The sequence below is a fragment of the Notamacropus eugenii genome, chromosome 4 (genome assembly GCF_028372415.1).
Source record: "Notamacropus eugenii isolate mMacEug1 chromosome 4, mMacEug1.pri_v2, whole genome shotgun sequence".
Lineage (NCBI taxonomy): Eukaryota > Metazoa > Chordata > Mammalia > Diprotodontia > Macropodidae > Notamacropus > Notamacropus eugenii.
In genome coordinates this window covers 258859733-258873566 of record NC_092875.1, presented here as the reverse complement: position 1 = coordinate 258873566, position 13834 = coordinate 258859733, and the positions used below count along the sequence as shown (strand labels likewise).

At 33.6% G+C, this 13834-nt stretch overlaps 1 protein-coding gene across 1 annotated transcript in view; it reads right to left on the bottom strand.

Annotated features, from left to right (window-relative positions):
- Positions 1-13834, bottom strand: part of RNF138 (ring finger protein 138) — a 51096-nt gene that overhangs the window by 8864 nt on the left and 28398 nt on the right. Inside the window, 4 exon segments of the mRNA XM_072604485.1 lie at positions 3-110; positions 4967-5078; positions 6014-6070; positions 13600-13715. Coding sequence (XP_072460586.1) covers positions 3-110; positions 4967-5078; positions 6014-6070; positions 13600-13715 — 393 coding nt within the window.

Sequence of the window (13834 nt, the reverse complement as noted above, 5' to 3'; positions counted from 1 at the left end):
ACCACAAATTCTCCATAATCAAACTGATGTCTTTGATTTAGATGGCTAACAAAATTTCTAGTAATCTGGCTAGGATCTCCCCATGGAAGAGACACACAAATAGGACACGTCTAAAAGAGAAACATATAACAGAATTAAATCCAATCATGAAAATGAATACTCGCACACTGTTAACAATGGTATTACTCTGTCCACTTACCTGACACCTGAATAACAATGCTAAAACACAGTTAATACTTTTTACAACCAAATTCCATTGGCTCACTTCCCAACCATCCATTTTATACTTCTACTTTAGTACAATCATAGAATCTGAGTTGAAAAAGATATAAGGAATCATCACCTATCCTACCAGCTACTTGGAACAGGAACCACTTCCTTTACAATATTCCCATGAAAAGAATTATCCTATAGTAGATCACACATCCAGTGAGTAAGCACTAACCAACAAATCAAACAATGAATCAATCAACAAATATTTATTAAGGGCCTACTATGTGCCAGGGACAATGATGAGTCATTTTACTGTTTATGTGCCAGGAATCTAAGTTTAAAAAAAATTTTTTTTAAAGGAATAATCCCTACTCACCAAAAACTTACATTCTAATGGGGGAGACGTACATATCAAAATATACAGGGTGTCCCAAAAGTTTCAAACTGCTAAAGCTTGAAGCTCCTCTAAGACTTTTGGCACACTCAGTAACACATCATTAAAAAATACAAAGCAAGACTTGGCAACTAATTGGTTTTGTGGAGTGAGAAATGTTGAGGTCAAGGTATTGCCAAAGTTACAAACACAGAAGACTAACACTTAGGACAGTGTCTGATACATAGGGCCTTAATAAATTGCTTCTTTCCTTCTCTCTTACTAGAAAGATGATAGTGACTTTGACAGAAGTAATAACTATTATTTACATAGCTCTTTAAGATTTGCAAAGAGCTTTAAAAAGTAACTCATGTGATCTACACAACAATCTTGTAAGGTACAGGCTATTATTATTCCCATTTTATAGAACTGAGAAAGACCAAAGTGACTTACCCAGGGTCATAATAGCTAGAGTCTGAGGAGAGATGGCAAGCCTCAAGAACATTTTAGCCAAAATCCAGAGTGCTTTCATGTCAAAGTAAGAAAACTACAAGCCACCAGAAATAAAGAGTACCAAAGAATCACAGTCAAACTATTCCACAAGACCTAGCACCTTCTATAAACAAGAATACAATATATCAGGAAGCAAAACAGGCTTACTTAACTACAATCACAAAGAAATGTGTTCCACAAAGATAAATATAATGTTAAAAAAAAAGGCGGGGGGGGGGGGGGGGAAGGATGATGGACCTTTAAGAGAACACACAACTTTCAAGCATTCCTAATTAAAAGGTAAGAGCTGAATAGAAATTTGAACCTAGAAAGATAAATAAATGTATTTGAACTGGAAGAGGATACAGAATGATTAAATGCTAACATTCTTATAAAGAGGGGAAAACAAATGACCCTTCAGAATTGTAATATCTTCAAAAATAAGACAATGAGAAGATCTATGGGTGAACTGGCTCTAGGAAAAAGGGTGAAGATTAAAATGATACATTCATGTAGGAGGAAGGAAGAAGTAGGTGGAACACATTTCCCATTACCCGGATTGAGAAAGAAGACTATGCAAACATAGAAGAAAGGAGAGGGGTAACCTCACTCATCTAAATTGGATAAGCTGAAAACATACAGAGTGAGAATCTAATGAAGAAACACATAAACTCAACAAGGAAATAGGCAAAGCTCTTTAGGAGAGTAAAGGGGATGATAATACTGAGGAAGGAATAACTTTAAGCTAAAGCTAACTTCAGCTTCAGCGGGTAGATGTTGAAGAGCAAATTAATAAAGGGGGAAAAATTGCACGAGAAGGGGACAATCATAAAGAAGAAAACTGCTCCAGGTATGAATTACTAGTATTGATCACTTCCTTCCTTTTCACCCCTTCTTAAAAATTTTTTATAACTTTTTTCCAATTATATGTAAAAATAACATTTTTTAAAAGTTTGAGTTCCCTCCCTCCCCTCCATCCTCCCTGGGAAGACAAGCAACTTGATATAGATTTTACAGTTGCAGTCACGCAAAACATATTTCTAAATTATCCATGTTATGAAAGCAGACAAAAAACCAAGAAAAAAAAAGTTTAAAAAGTATGCTTCAATCTACATTTAGACTCCACCATTTCCTTCTCTGGAAGTGTACAGCATTCTTCATCCTAAGTCCTTTGGAATTGTCTTGGAGCATTATACTGCTGAGAATAGCTAAGTCATTCACAGTTGATCATCATACAATATTCTGGTTACTGTGTACAATGTTCTCCTGGTTCTGCTCACGTCACTTTGCATCCGTTCACACAAGTCTTGACAGATTTTTCTAAGAGCATCCTGGTCATAATTTCCTATAGCACAATAGTATTCTAACATAATCACAAAGCAAATCTTGTTCAGCCATTCCCCATTTGATAGATATTCCCTCAAATTCCAATTCTTTGCCACCACAAAAAGAGCTACTATAAGTATTTTTATACACATACATCCTTTTCCCTCTTTTTAATCTTAGAACACATCTACTAGTGACACTGCTGGGTCCAGGGGTACTGGGGTACCTACTCCTAAGTGGGGAAAAATGTTAAGAGAGAAAATAGTAACTAGGACAGGTTCTTCTGATAAAGATTTGATATTCAAAATGTCTAGGGAATGAATTCAAAATATTTTAAAACAAGAGCCATTCCTCAACAGAGAAACTGTCAAAGGATATGAGCAGGAAGCTCTCAAATTATGAGAGCTACGAACAGCCATATGAAAAAGTGCTCCAAGTCACTAATAATAACTCTGGGTACTATCTCACTCCCCAACACTGGCAAATGAAATGCTGGTGACATTATGAATTGGTTCAACCATTTTGTAAGGCAATTTATAGAATGAGATATATTTTGTGAAAATGGCCAATGTGGGAATTTGTTTTGCTTGAGTAAAGCATATTTATTACAAAGTGTTTCATAATTCAAAAAATAAGACTAATTCAAAAAAAAGAAAACCCTCAAACTTCTACCACTCCAACTGGCTCCAATATTCATTCGGCATGTATTTACTATTTGTAATTCAGTTGTCCTAGGCAAAATACTAACAAATAAGACATCTTCAATTACAGCATAGTAAGGATGATTATAAAATATCTATAAAACTTTATGTAATAAAAGGAGCAAGTACATTTGAAGAATATAAAATTGTATGAGAACATAAAGATTTTAAAAACTGAGTAGGAACAGAGGGAAGAATTAGAGAAAATTTGGAATCCATATATACTTCTAGATTAAAAGGGATCATTTTACTTCAACTGCTGATTGTAATAAAACGAGTACACATCAAACACAATATAAATTCATTTTATGCATCATTATTACTAGTCTGGTTTACTTTGCAAGCATGGAACTAGAACTAGATTTAGGCATGAAAAGAGTGCTGGGTTTGGAGTCATTGCATTCAAATCCAGAACAGTTCTATTTTTTTATTCATGGTCAAGGTCGCAAACATGTTTCTAGTCATGCAGATGCGCAACCTCAGTCTTAACTCCCTACTCATTTATGTCACACATTTTCAAATCTTGCCATCTCTACCTCCACTTTTGTCCTATACATTTCCTTCTTTCCATTAACACAGCCACCACTCCAGTTCAGGTTTTCATTGCCTCCTACCTGCAAAATACTGCAACAGCCTTCTATTCGTTCTGCTGTCCTCATGTCTCTACTCACCTCAATCCAGACACCAAAGTAATTTTACTGAAGTGCAGCTATGACCAAAGTCACATGGCTACTGAATAAACTTCAGTGACTCTGTATTACCAATAACATCAAATACTCTCTTGGGCATTTAAACCCGGCACCTACCTTTCTACTACTCTTACACATTACTACCCTCCATGGATTATTCTAGTTACATTAGAATATTTGTTGTCCTCACATATAAATACTTCATCATCTCCTTGCCTTTACAATGATGCTATCTTCCTCTCTTGTCCCCCTGCTCTTACAAAGAAGCGATGCCCCATGATTGGGATGCTTTGCCTCCTTACCGCCACCTCTTAGAATCAACGGATTATTTCAAGACTAAACTCAAGGGACAACTAGCTATAAGTGACTGCTTTAAGGCTACTCTGTAACTATCTTGAATATACACAAATTTTCTCCACTATCAAGAGAATAAATCCCTGGAGGGCAGAGATTATTAACTTTATGTTTTATAGAATTAACAAATGCTTGTTGATCGAGTGGTAAAAAGATCTAGATACATAAGTAGGTTGGAGCTTGACCGTAAAAACCCTAAAATGTCAGATTAAGGGATTTTGTTCTCAAGACAATTGGGAACCATGGAGGTACCTGAACAATTGAGGGATCAATGAATCAGGAGGATGGATTTGGCAGCTGTGGGGAGAATGGATTGGAGGACAGAAATGGTAAAAATAGGGAGGCCTGGTTAGGTGGAAAGTGAATTAGCCTACCCAATATGTGATAACAGCATTAACTAACTAGGGTGAAGACACTGAGAATGGTAAGGAGAGGACAGATATATCTATTGTTTCTGCCTTTTCCTTCCACCACCCCATTCTACTGTATCCGCAAAATAGTCCTTATTTTATAATAGGAATGAACGACGCTTGAAATGCCATTAAAAACTCTTGAGGCAGGAATACTGTTTTACCTAATTAAAAATAAAAAACTCAATTGTAAGCATAGTTTTAAGAAAAACATAAAAACAAACAATATTTTAAAAAACAACCTTATGGTAGTATACCTAAATGTTATGGTAGAAAGAAATGTGTATGTGTATAAAAGACTGAATCAACAATGATAAAGACAAGTGAAGTAAATGGCACTTTATTATTATTTTCTTTTTGTAAACTTTAAGAATTAATTAAGACTCAAACTGCCTCAAACATACTTACCACAGGGACTATCTGAAAGAGGTGACTATTATTACAATGATCCAGTAAACGTTGTCTTGTAAAGTTTGCTTCTTGACACAAGGGACACTTAAATGTGGGATGCCTAGTAGAACTGCAAGACAATAATGTTAAGAAACTAAACAACATCTAATGATAATAACCAAGAAATTTAGTTCTAGAGAAGAGTTAAGAAAATATACTTACCTCCATTTTTTATAGAGGCAGAGGACAATTAGTATGAAATATTGTATTCAATGCCATACTAAGCTGATATGTAAACTAAGTCTGATATGTTGGTTGGGTTTATTAATTTTATTCCAAGAAATAAAAGAAGTGAGTCAAGAAGTAAGAAGGTATATATTTGGAATGGCAATGTAAAAACAAAAGATACCAATATTTATCTTTTAAAAGACAACAGTGTTAGATTAAACAGATTCATTCTAAACACCAAGAAATAAATTATCGGATCTTTCCATTTTATATTGTAATACTTTGGCTATAGTTAGCCATTTTGCCATAATTACATGACTTCCCTGATGTTTAAATTTAGTATGTTCTGATTAAAAGCTTTCCTTCATGCTCAAAATGAAACAAAGTTACTAGGGACATTAATTTCCTCAAGAAAAAGTTCACTGCTAGAAACTATAACAAACTCCTATGCTCTCTGAATTAGTTAGCAAGGATACTAAATTGTCCAAGGGATGAAAAAAAACCTATTTTAAAAGGTTAACATATTGGTAGTTGTCATCAACTACACTGTCAAAAGTCAGTTCTCCTGCAATCTTACACTGTCACCTCCCTCTCACTGGCAATTTATACAACCTATTTACTAATAATATATGGTTCAAACTAGGTATTCATATACATATCATTGATATACAGGGATCAAAAAACTTAAAAGTTAAATTATCAATGTAAAATAATTACTCTAAATATTTCAGGTAAACTATGGCTTAAAATTTTTAATCCAATCAAAAATAATGTCATTATTTAGTAAAAAAACAGATACCACTTACGAAAAAAATATCTATTTTTTAAAAATATTACCTTGCATCTCCTTGATAAGTCTCTGTATTATCAGACGTAGATGTCTCACTCCTATTACTTAAGAAAAGCATGGGAGAAAATTAAGTACAAAATTAATTGCTTTAAGTGGTCAAATTAAAATCTCAAAGTACAGGAAAACCTCATTATTTTGACTTACTGAGTAGAAGAGCCTGAATGAGAATGGAAACTTTGGACTTCAGAATGTTAATTAAAAAAATAGTTTAGTAACTTGAACCAACAAGAAAGACAGCAAAGGTCTTTAGCCACTTGCTTTAATAAAAATATATCACTGGAGTGGGAGGAATGGCTCATTTATGCTTATAGTTAAAAAATACAAAAATAATGAAATCAGATACCTGATGTTTTAAAATCAGGTGCCCATTCGCACTACTCAAGAGTAAAATAAAAGAATATGATTTTTTCCTCTGAAAGTTGAGAAAAATAAAACTTTGTGAATGTCAACATTAGCAACCTGTAGGTTAAGATTTAAAGTATTTTTATGGCAATGCATACTTTTTCTTCTTATCTCATTCAAAATGTGTTTGTAAGTCCTCACTCCTCTCCATTCTCATTTCCATTAGCTCATCCAAGTCTTCATTACCTCATGCCTGGACCAAAATAACGGTTTAACTGGGCTTCCTTACAAATGTCTTCCATACTAGTGCCAGAATAACCTTCCAAAAACACAGCTTTCTTCAGGTCACTCCTTCTACTCAAAAACCCACAATGGCAGCTTACATGTTGATATACTTTTACTGTTTTCCAAATGATCTCTTTATAACAACCTTATGAATTAGGTAATGCAAGTATTATTATCCATATTTTACAGAGGAGGAAAATAAAGTTGAGAGGTTAAGTGACTTGGCCAGTCCCATGGCTCATAAAATTCTAGAGCCAAAATTTGAACACATATCTTCTGACTTCCAACTAACGTATAAACTTTTGCTCTTTGCTATTCAAAGACTCTTTTCTCCATGATATGGCCTCCCTTTCCTACACTTACCTAGAACAACTCCCCAACATAGCTTCTGCTTTGAGTCAGTCTCCTGCTGTCCCTCAAACACTCCATGTTCATTTCCTACTCTTCAAGACTCATCTCAAGTTCCACTTCTTTCATGAAGCTTTTAACAATTAGGGTGACCAACACTGATTAAGATAATCATATGAACTTCTGAGCATGAGATTCCCTTCCTCAGGTCACATGAGGTCTCCCTTAGAATCTTTTCTGTACAAAAGTATACAATGTACTTATTGGGGGAAAAAAATCAGGGAACAGACAGAACTTGAAGAAGGTCTTAAAGAATTGCTAAAATCTGAATAGTAGAACAGCAAAGATTATGTGGAGAGCTGGAGGAGAACAAATGGGAAAGGGAGGAAATATATGGAAAGAGAAAAAAATAATATGGAATGTTTATAGAAAAAAAGAGACAAGGCTGACTTGAACACAGTAGAGAATACAGCTGGGAAGTTAGCTATAGGGGATAAGAATAGGAAAATGGGGCCAATAAATGGAGAAACTTCAAATGGCTGGAGGTTTAGACTTATTTTATTCATGGACACTTGTATCAAATTCAGAAGACATGCATTCAACCATAAGCAAGTCCATTTAACTGTAAAACCTAAATTTCCTTATTTGTAAAAAGTGGATATATAAGACTTACAATGTATGATTGCTGTGAGGAAAGCATTTTAAAAACTATAGTGTACCTCTGAGTTCTATTTTATGCTATAATTATGTGCAAATGTAATATCCTCCTGCTAGATTATAAACTAAAGGAGGGCAGGGATTAGATCTCATGGAATCTCTGCATCTAACAGACAGATAAGGTTGAACTGAATCTTTCCCCTGCTTGACTATTTATAATTCAAGATGGCTGCTACATGCTGGGCTCTTGGTAATATTTAATTCATCAACAAAGTTTATTAAATACAAGATATTGTACTGGGTACTGGGGATATAAAGGGAAAACATACTGCCATGTGTATTTCTCTAATTATTTTACCCATGTAATTCATCTCCCTAATAAGACCGTAAGTTCTCAAGAGGGTAGGGACTACATCTTATACTTCTCTTGTAACTCCCACCCAAATGATATGTACTCAATATTCTTTCAAAATCTAATTATTTTTCCCTTATAAAATGTTATTTGAATTGAGTTAAAAAGACACTTCCTTCCCCTCCCAATTTCCTTTAAACCCAAATGCATGAAGAGAAATAATATAAAAGGGGAGTGCAGAAAATGTTGATTTTCTTGGCAAGCTATAATTCAAGTTCTCCTTTTTCTGTGTGAACTAGAGTTGAATGTTCTACAGTTGAGATTCTAAGCCTGAAGATCTCCAATAGTAACAAAAATTAATATTTTTCAAAGTCAGCTTTTGTCTTTTAGACTTCAGACAAAATCATTTAAAGTGGGCATGGTCAATTTATCCAAGGCAAACAATAAATTATTTTTTCAATATGAATTAACCCCCCTTTCTAAAATCAGTTGCGTTAGTCTGGTTGGTGACAGTAATGTTCATCAGTGTTGTTGTTTTAAGGGCGGCAATAAAAATATTTTTAAAAAAATAAAAGTTAACTGACTTACCCAAGGTTATACATCAAGTTATCGGCAGAACCCAGGCTACAACTCAGGTGTGCTGACTCTAAGGCCAGTGGTCCTTCCACTTAGATATGGGTTGTCTACCTACCTGACAGGGTTGTTGTGAGTAAAGTGCTTTGAAAACCTAAAAGCACTATATAAATGTGAGTTGTAATTATAATTATTATTAAGAAAAATTCTGAACGAACATATTAAATGTACATAATCTGACTGTACTAAGGCCTTGGGATTACTTGAAAAGTCTCTTCCCTGTTTTCTTTCGGTAAATTTTAAGTTTTCTGATACAGGGTGGCAGAGTAGCTATGGCACCACAAGACGTGGAGGTTCAAATCCTAACTGCGTGGAATGGGCAAATTACTTAACCTGGAAATACTTAAGCATTTATAGCAAGCAAATATCATCATAGGGGCTATTTCATAAATCTTATAGCACAATATAATTGTGAGGTAGTATTAAATTATCATCCTGAATTCCTGCTTACAATATGAAATTTGTTTAATAATTTCTTTCTTTGGAAATTCTATAAATTTCAGACTAGTCCCTTCCCAGACACGGAAAATTCCAAATCTGCTTCAACTTTTCTTTCATGGTCTAATTTCAAAAAAAATGTAACTAAATAATTTTAAAATACAAAAAGTTGACAAATACTAAAACGAAAAATTAAACTTTTATACCAATATTCTTAAGAGTGCTGCAGTATTTTAAAGCAAATTTTCCAAAATCTGAAAACAAACCTCCAAAAACAAACCTACCAAAAGATAAAACTGTAAACTATATAAATGAAAAAATGCTCAAAATCATGACAAGAAAATGGAAATTAAAAGAACCTTAAAGTTTCATACATCATTAAACGCAAATTTGTAAAGATTACAAAAAACTAAACAACTGATATTGGAGAGGCTACTGGGAGCCAACCACAATAAAGCACATTGGTATAGAGTTTTGAAGAGGCTCAATTGTTCCAAATTTCAATTTGTAATTATGCAAAAAGCGACTACATAATCTATACACCTTTTGACCTATTTAATGATCTCACTTGTCCCATGGATTTGTGTTTGTTGTTCATTTTTTTTCAGTCATGTCTGACTCTTCACAACCCCTATGTGGAGTTTTCTTGGAGAAGATATGGAATGTTTGCCATTTCCTTCTCCAACTCATTTTACAAATGAGGAAACTGAAGCAAACACAGGGAAGTGACCTGCCCAGGGTCACACAGCTAAGTTTTTGAGGCCAAATTTTAATTCACGAAGAAAAGTTTTCCTGATTCCAGATCTGGCACTCTCTCCATTGTGCCATCTAACTGCCCATTCTTTGTGGTAGCAATTAAGTACAAATAAAGTCTCATAATATGGGAAATATTTGAAAAATATATGTATATAAATATACTGGAATATTATTATGAAGCAAGAAATGTTACGAGCAAATCAGAAACATGGGAAGACTTAGGTGAACAAATGCAGAACTAAATGGGCAGAACAAAAAAAAAATCATATACACAAAGAATACAACAAGGTAAACTAAAAAAAAAAATCACAAAAAGAAAGATGAATTCTCAAGAACTGAAAAAACAACAAGGAACCCAGACAGCAAAATACTGTCTATTATTTGAGATTGGCCCTACTTGTTTTGCTTATTTTTCTTTGTCAAAAAGAAAAAGGGAGTAAGGGTGGGGAAGAGTATTGAAATGAGTTACATAAGGAGGTAAAGCATCAAGTAACATTTACTTTAAAATTAGGGCAGGGAGTTACTGGGCTTTTAAAAAAAGTAACCTTAAAATTATGCATGAAAAATTACTAAGGTGTTCATATGCCTTTGATCCTGCTGTCTCACTGCTGGGTTTCTATCCCAAAGAATTTAAATAAAATCAAAGAAAGACCATAAGCACAAAAATATTCATAGCAGTATTATTTATGATTCAAAAAGATGAAAATGAACTGTGTCCAAAGACTAGGAATGTCTAAACTGTGAAACATAAAAATACTATAAACTTGTGCCTTAAAGAATGACCTCTATTAAAGATTCTGAGGTGGTGTGGAATGAGGAAATGCATAGTAAGAATCACCAAATACTTCATGACTACAACAACGTAAAAAACACAACAATTAAAGTCAACAAGATTTAGATTGTATACTATGATGTCAGTACCTTACTAAGAAAGCTATAGCTACTATTTCTCGAACTATGAAAAAAATAATACTGGAGATAGGAGATCCTTACTTTGCTCCTGTTTGTACTGGGAAAGCTTCCAGTGTTTCTTTGCTGCAAACAAAGCTAAGTCTTCATTTTGAACGTATGTTTTTCATCATATAAAAAGATCTCTTCCACACCTACACTTTTTAGAATTGTCAATATAAATGAGTGATATATTTTGTCAGAGGTTCTTTCCACACGTAGTGAAATAATCTTGTGATCATTTATATGATTAATTATGCTAATTTTCCTTAAAACTGCACTACCGTTAAGATCTTGGTACTAATCCAACTTGATCGTAGGAAGTTATTTTCTTGATATGTTGCTGTGATCTCCTGTGATTTCATTTATATTTCTGCATCAACAAGGATTAGTGACACAGTTGTATAGTTATTTTTCTCTACTTTGTCTCCCTCCTTGGTTTGGTACCAGGATCGTATCTGTTTTATAAAAGATATTTAGTACAGTGCCTCTATTTCCCAAGAATAATTTTTGTGGTTTAAGTATAAATTACTCTTTAAATGTTTGACAGAATTCACCAAAAATTCAAACAGCCTATGGGTTTTTCTTAATTCACTTATGTCTGCTTCGACTTTTTTTTCTCAAATCTGGCTGCTTAGGAATTTCTAATTATTGTTCTGTTAACATGGCAACAGATTTATATATTTTGTAAAGTCATCAACTTCCTCTGAGCTCCCAGTTTTGTGGAAGTTTATTTTATTTATTCCTTCCATTACAAATTTTAATGACTTATTTTATATGACGATCATTTTATTTTCCTATCTTTTACTTGATCAGGTCAGATAAGGATTTATTTATTTTGCTAATCTTTTCAAAGAATCAGTTGTTTATCAATTCTACGGGTTTTTCAAGGTTGTTTTTTACTTACCTAACACCCAAAACGTCTTTTTTACACTTGTTTTTAGGTTTGCTAATGTATTTTCTAGTCAGTTTTACTACATGCTCATTTCATTTAGATTTTTTTCTATTTTGTTAAGTTTTCAGAGACACATAACTTCCTCTGAAGATTGCCATTAATTGTATCCTCTAAGTTTTGATATGCTGCCTCATTTTCATGATTTAAGTTATTTTTCATCTCTACAATTTAATCTGCAACTCACTCATTATTCATAATGTGTTTATTTATTCTTCATTCATGTGTACTACTCTTTTGGTCACATTTCCTTTATATATTACTGTTTTTACTGTGCCCCTAATGGCTGTATTTTATTATTTCTGACTTTTGATATGTTTATGATGTTTAACCAAATGATCAATTTTTGTAAAGATATCATGGCATGTTCAGAAATATGTACTGAACTTCACATCCCAACCAATCATCTACCCAGATCATTCTCACTATTTACCTGCCACCTCTGAAAGTGTTCCTACCTGTGTTATCCAGTACCCTTTCTCCATAAGAGACCTTAGACTCTCAACCTGAGCATACAAGAATTCCCCATACCTCGTGAAATTAATCTACTCAACTTTGGAGCTCCCACCTAACCCCCAGGGCCAACCATGGTTCCTTGGTGATTCAGTAGCCCACTTAGATTACTACACCTACTTGTTAGACCAGCTTTCAGTTTCCATCCAGCCATCCAACCATCTGCCTGCTGCCTCTGTCCAGCTTCTCCTGCCCTTCTGAACACCAGCATCATTTTACACACTAGACCTGAAACCTAGACCTCTGTATATGGGTCTTTTTTAATCTACTAAAGCATTAATAAAAAAAAATTCATCACTAGTTACATCAAATATAACCCAAAGAGTTTGAGACTGAAATCAGCACTTCTTACAGGCAGAGTGGTACAGTAAAAACCATACAGAATTTGTAATGCTGAATTCAAAATCACTGGACCTAAGTTCTAACCTTAGTTCTGCCACCCCTACTATCTAAGTAAGCGTAGAAACAACACTTAACCTCTCTGAGCCACAATTTCATCATATGTGAGATGAACAAAGTTAAGCGGAATGAACTTCAAGCTCTCTTCCAGTTCTATGATCCTAGTACTCATGCTAAAAAGGCATTCATCCTGTCTGAGCTTTAGTTTCCTAATGTATCAAATGAGAGAACAAGACTATATGAACTATGTCCTTTTCAATTCTCTATTATAAAACTCAATTTTTTTCTAAAATTTTTCCAATGTATACCTACTCAAAATTGGCACTGTGTAAAAAGACTGAGCTCCAGACTCATAAACATTAATCCCAATTATAGAAATAAAACATGGGGTCTTAATAATGTAATAATTAAGAATTTTCACCAAGTCAAAATCTACATAAAATTTTCTAACACTGGAAGAATATTTATATCACCAATATGTTAATTAGCTTATATGTAAAGTTTAATCAATATACAACTCATTGGTTTCATTCCTTTAATAAGGAATTTTATAAAAGAAAGATGATATTTGATTCCAACTTGACAAACAAAAAGGGCATTTTATTTTACCATATGTCACAAAACAAATCAGTTGTAATGCCAGGAACAGAAATAAGTCTAACTACTTCCTGAGCAAAAGCTCTAAGTTCAAAAGTCTATAGACTTTTTAAAATCAACTATGCTCCAGATGCATGCTATAACATTGAGGGCCATAATTTAATCTACATATGTATGCCAAATATAATTCTGAAGTCATTTCCCTAGCCAATTTATAGCAATTTATTTAAAACAATTTCCATACTATTACTTTAAAAATCTGAGTTTCAGATTTTACTTTACTTCTACTTTCATCTAAGTAGTTACCAAATTATAATACATTAGCTACTTTTAAATAAACAAAAATTATTTACCTATTCCCTACTGAATCTTGAGAGATCTGAAAGTTTGGAATGATGGAGGACACACCATACTCATCCTGATACTTCTTACAAGATTTATAATGATGTCTCATGCGATAAAATTTTATCTGTAAATGAAATCCAAAACAATTTTGCATTTGAAACAAATCTCCCACAAGAAAAAAACAGTTCCGGGCATAATAGTTAAGCAAAAGGTGAAGATAAACATAAACACTCCGACCAAATT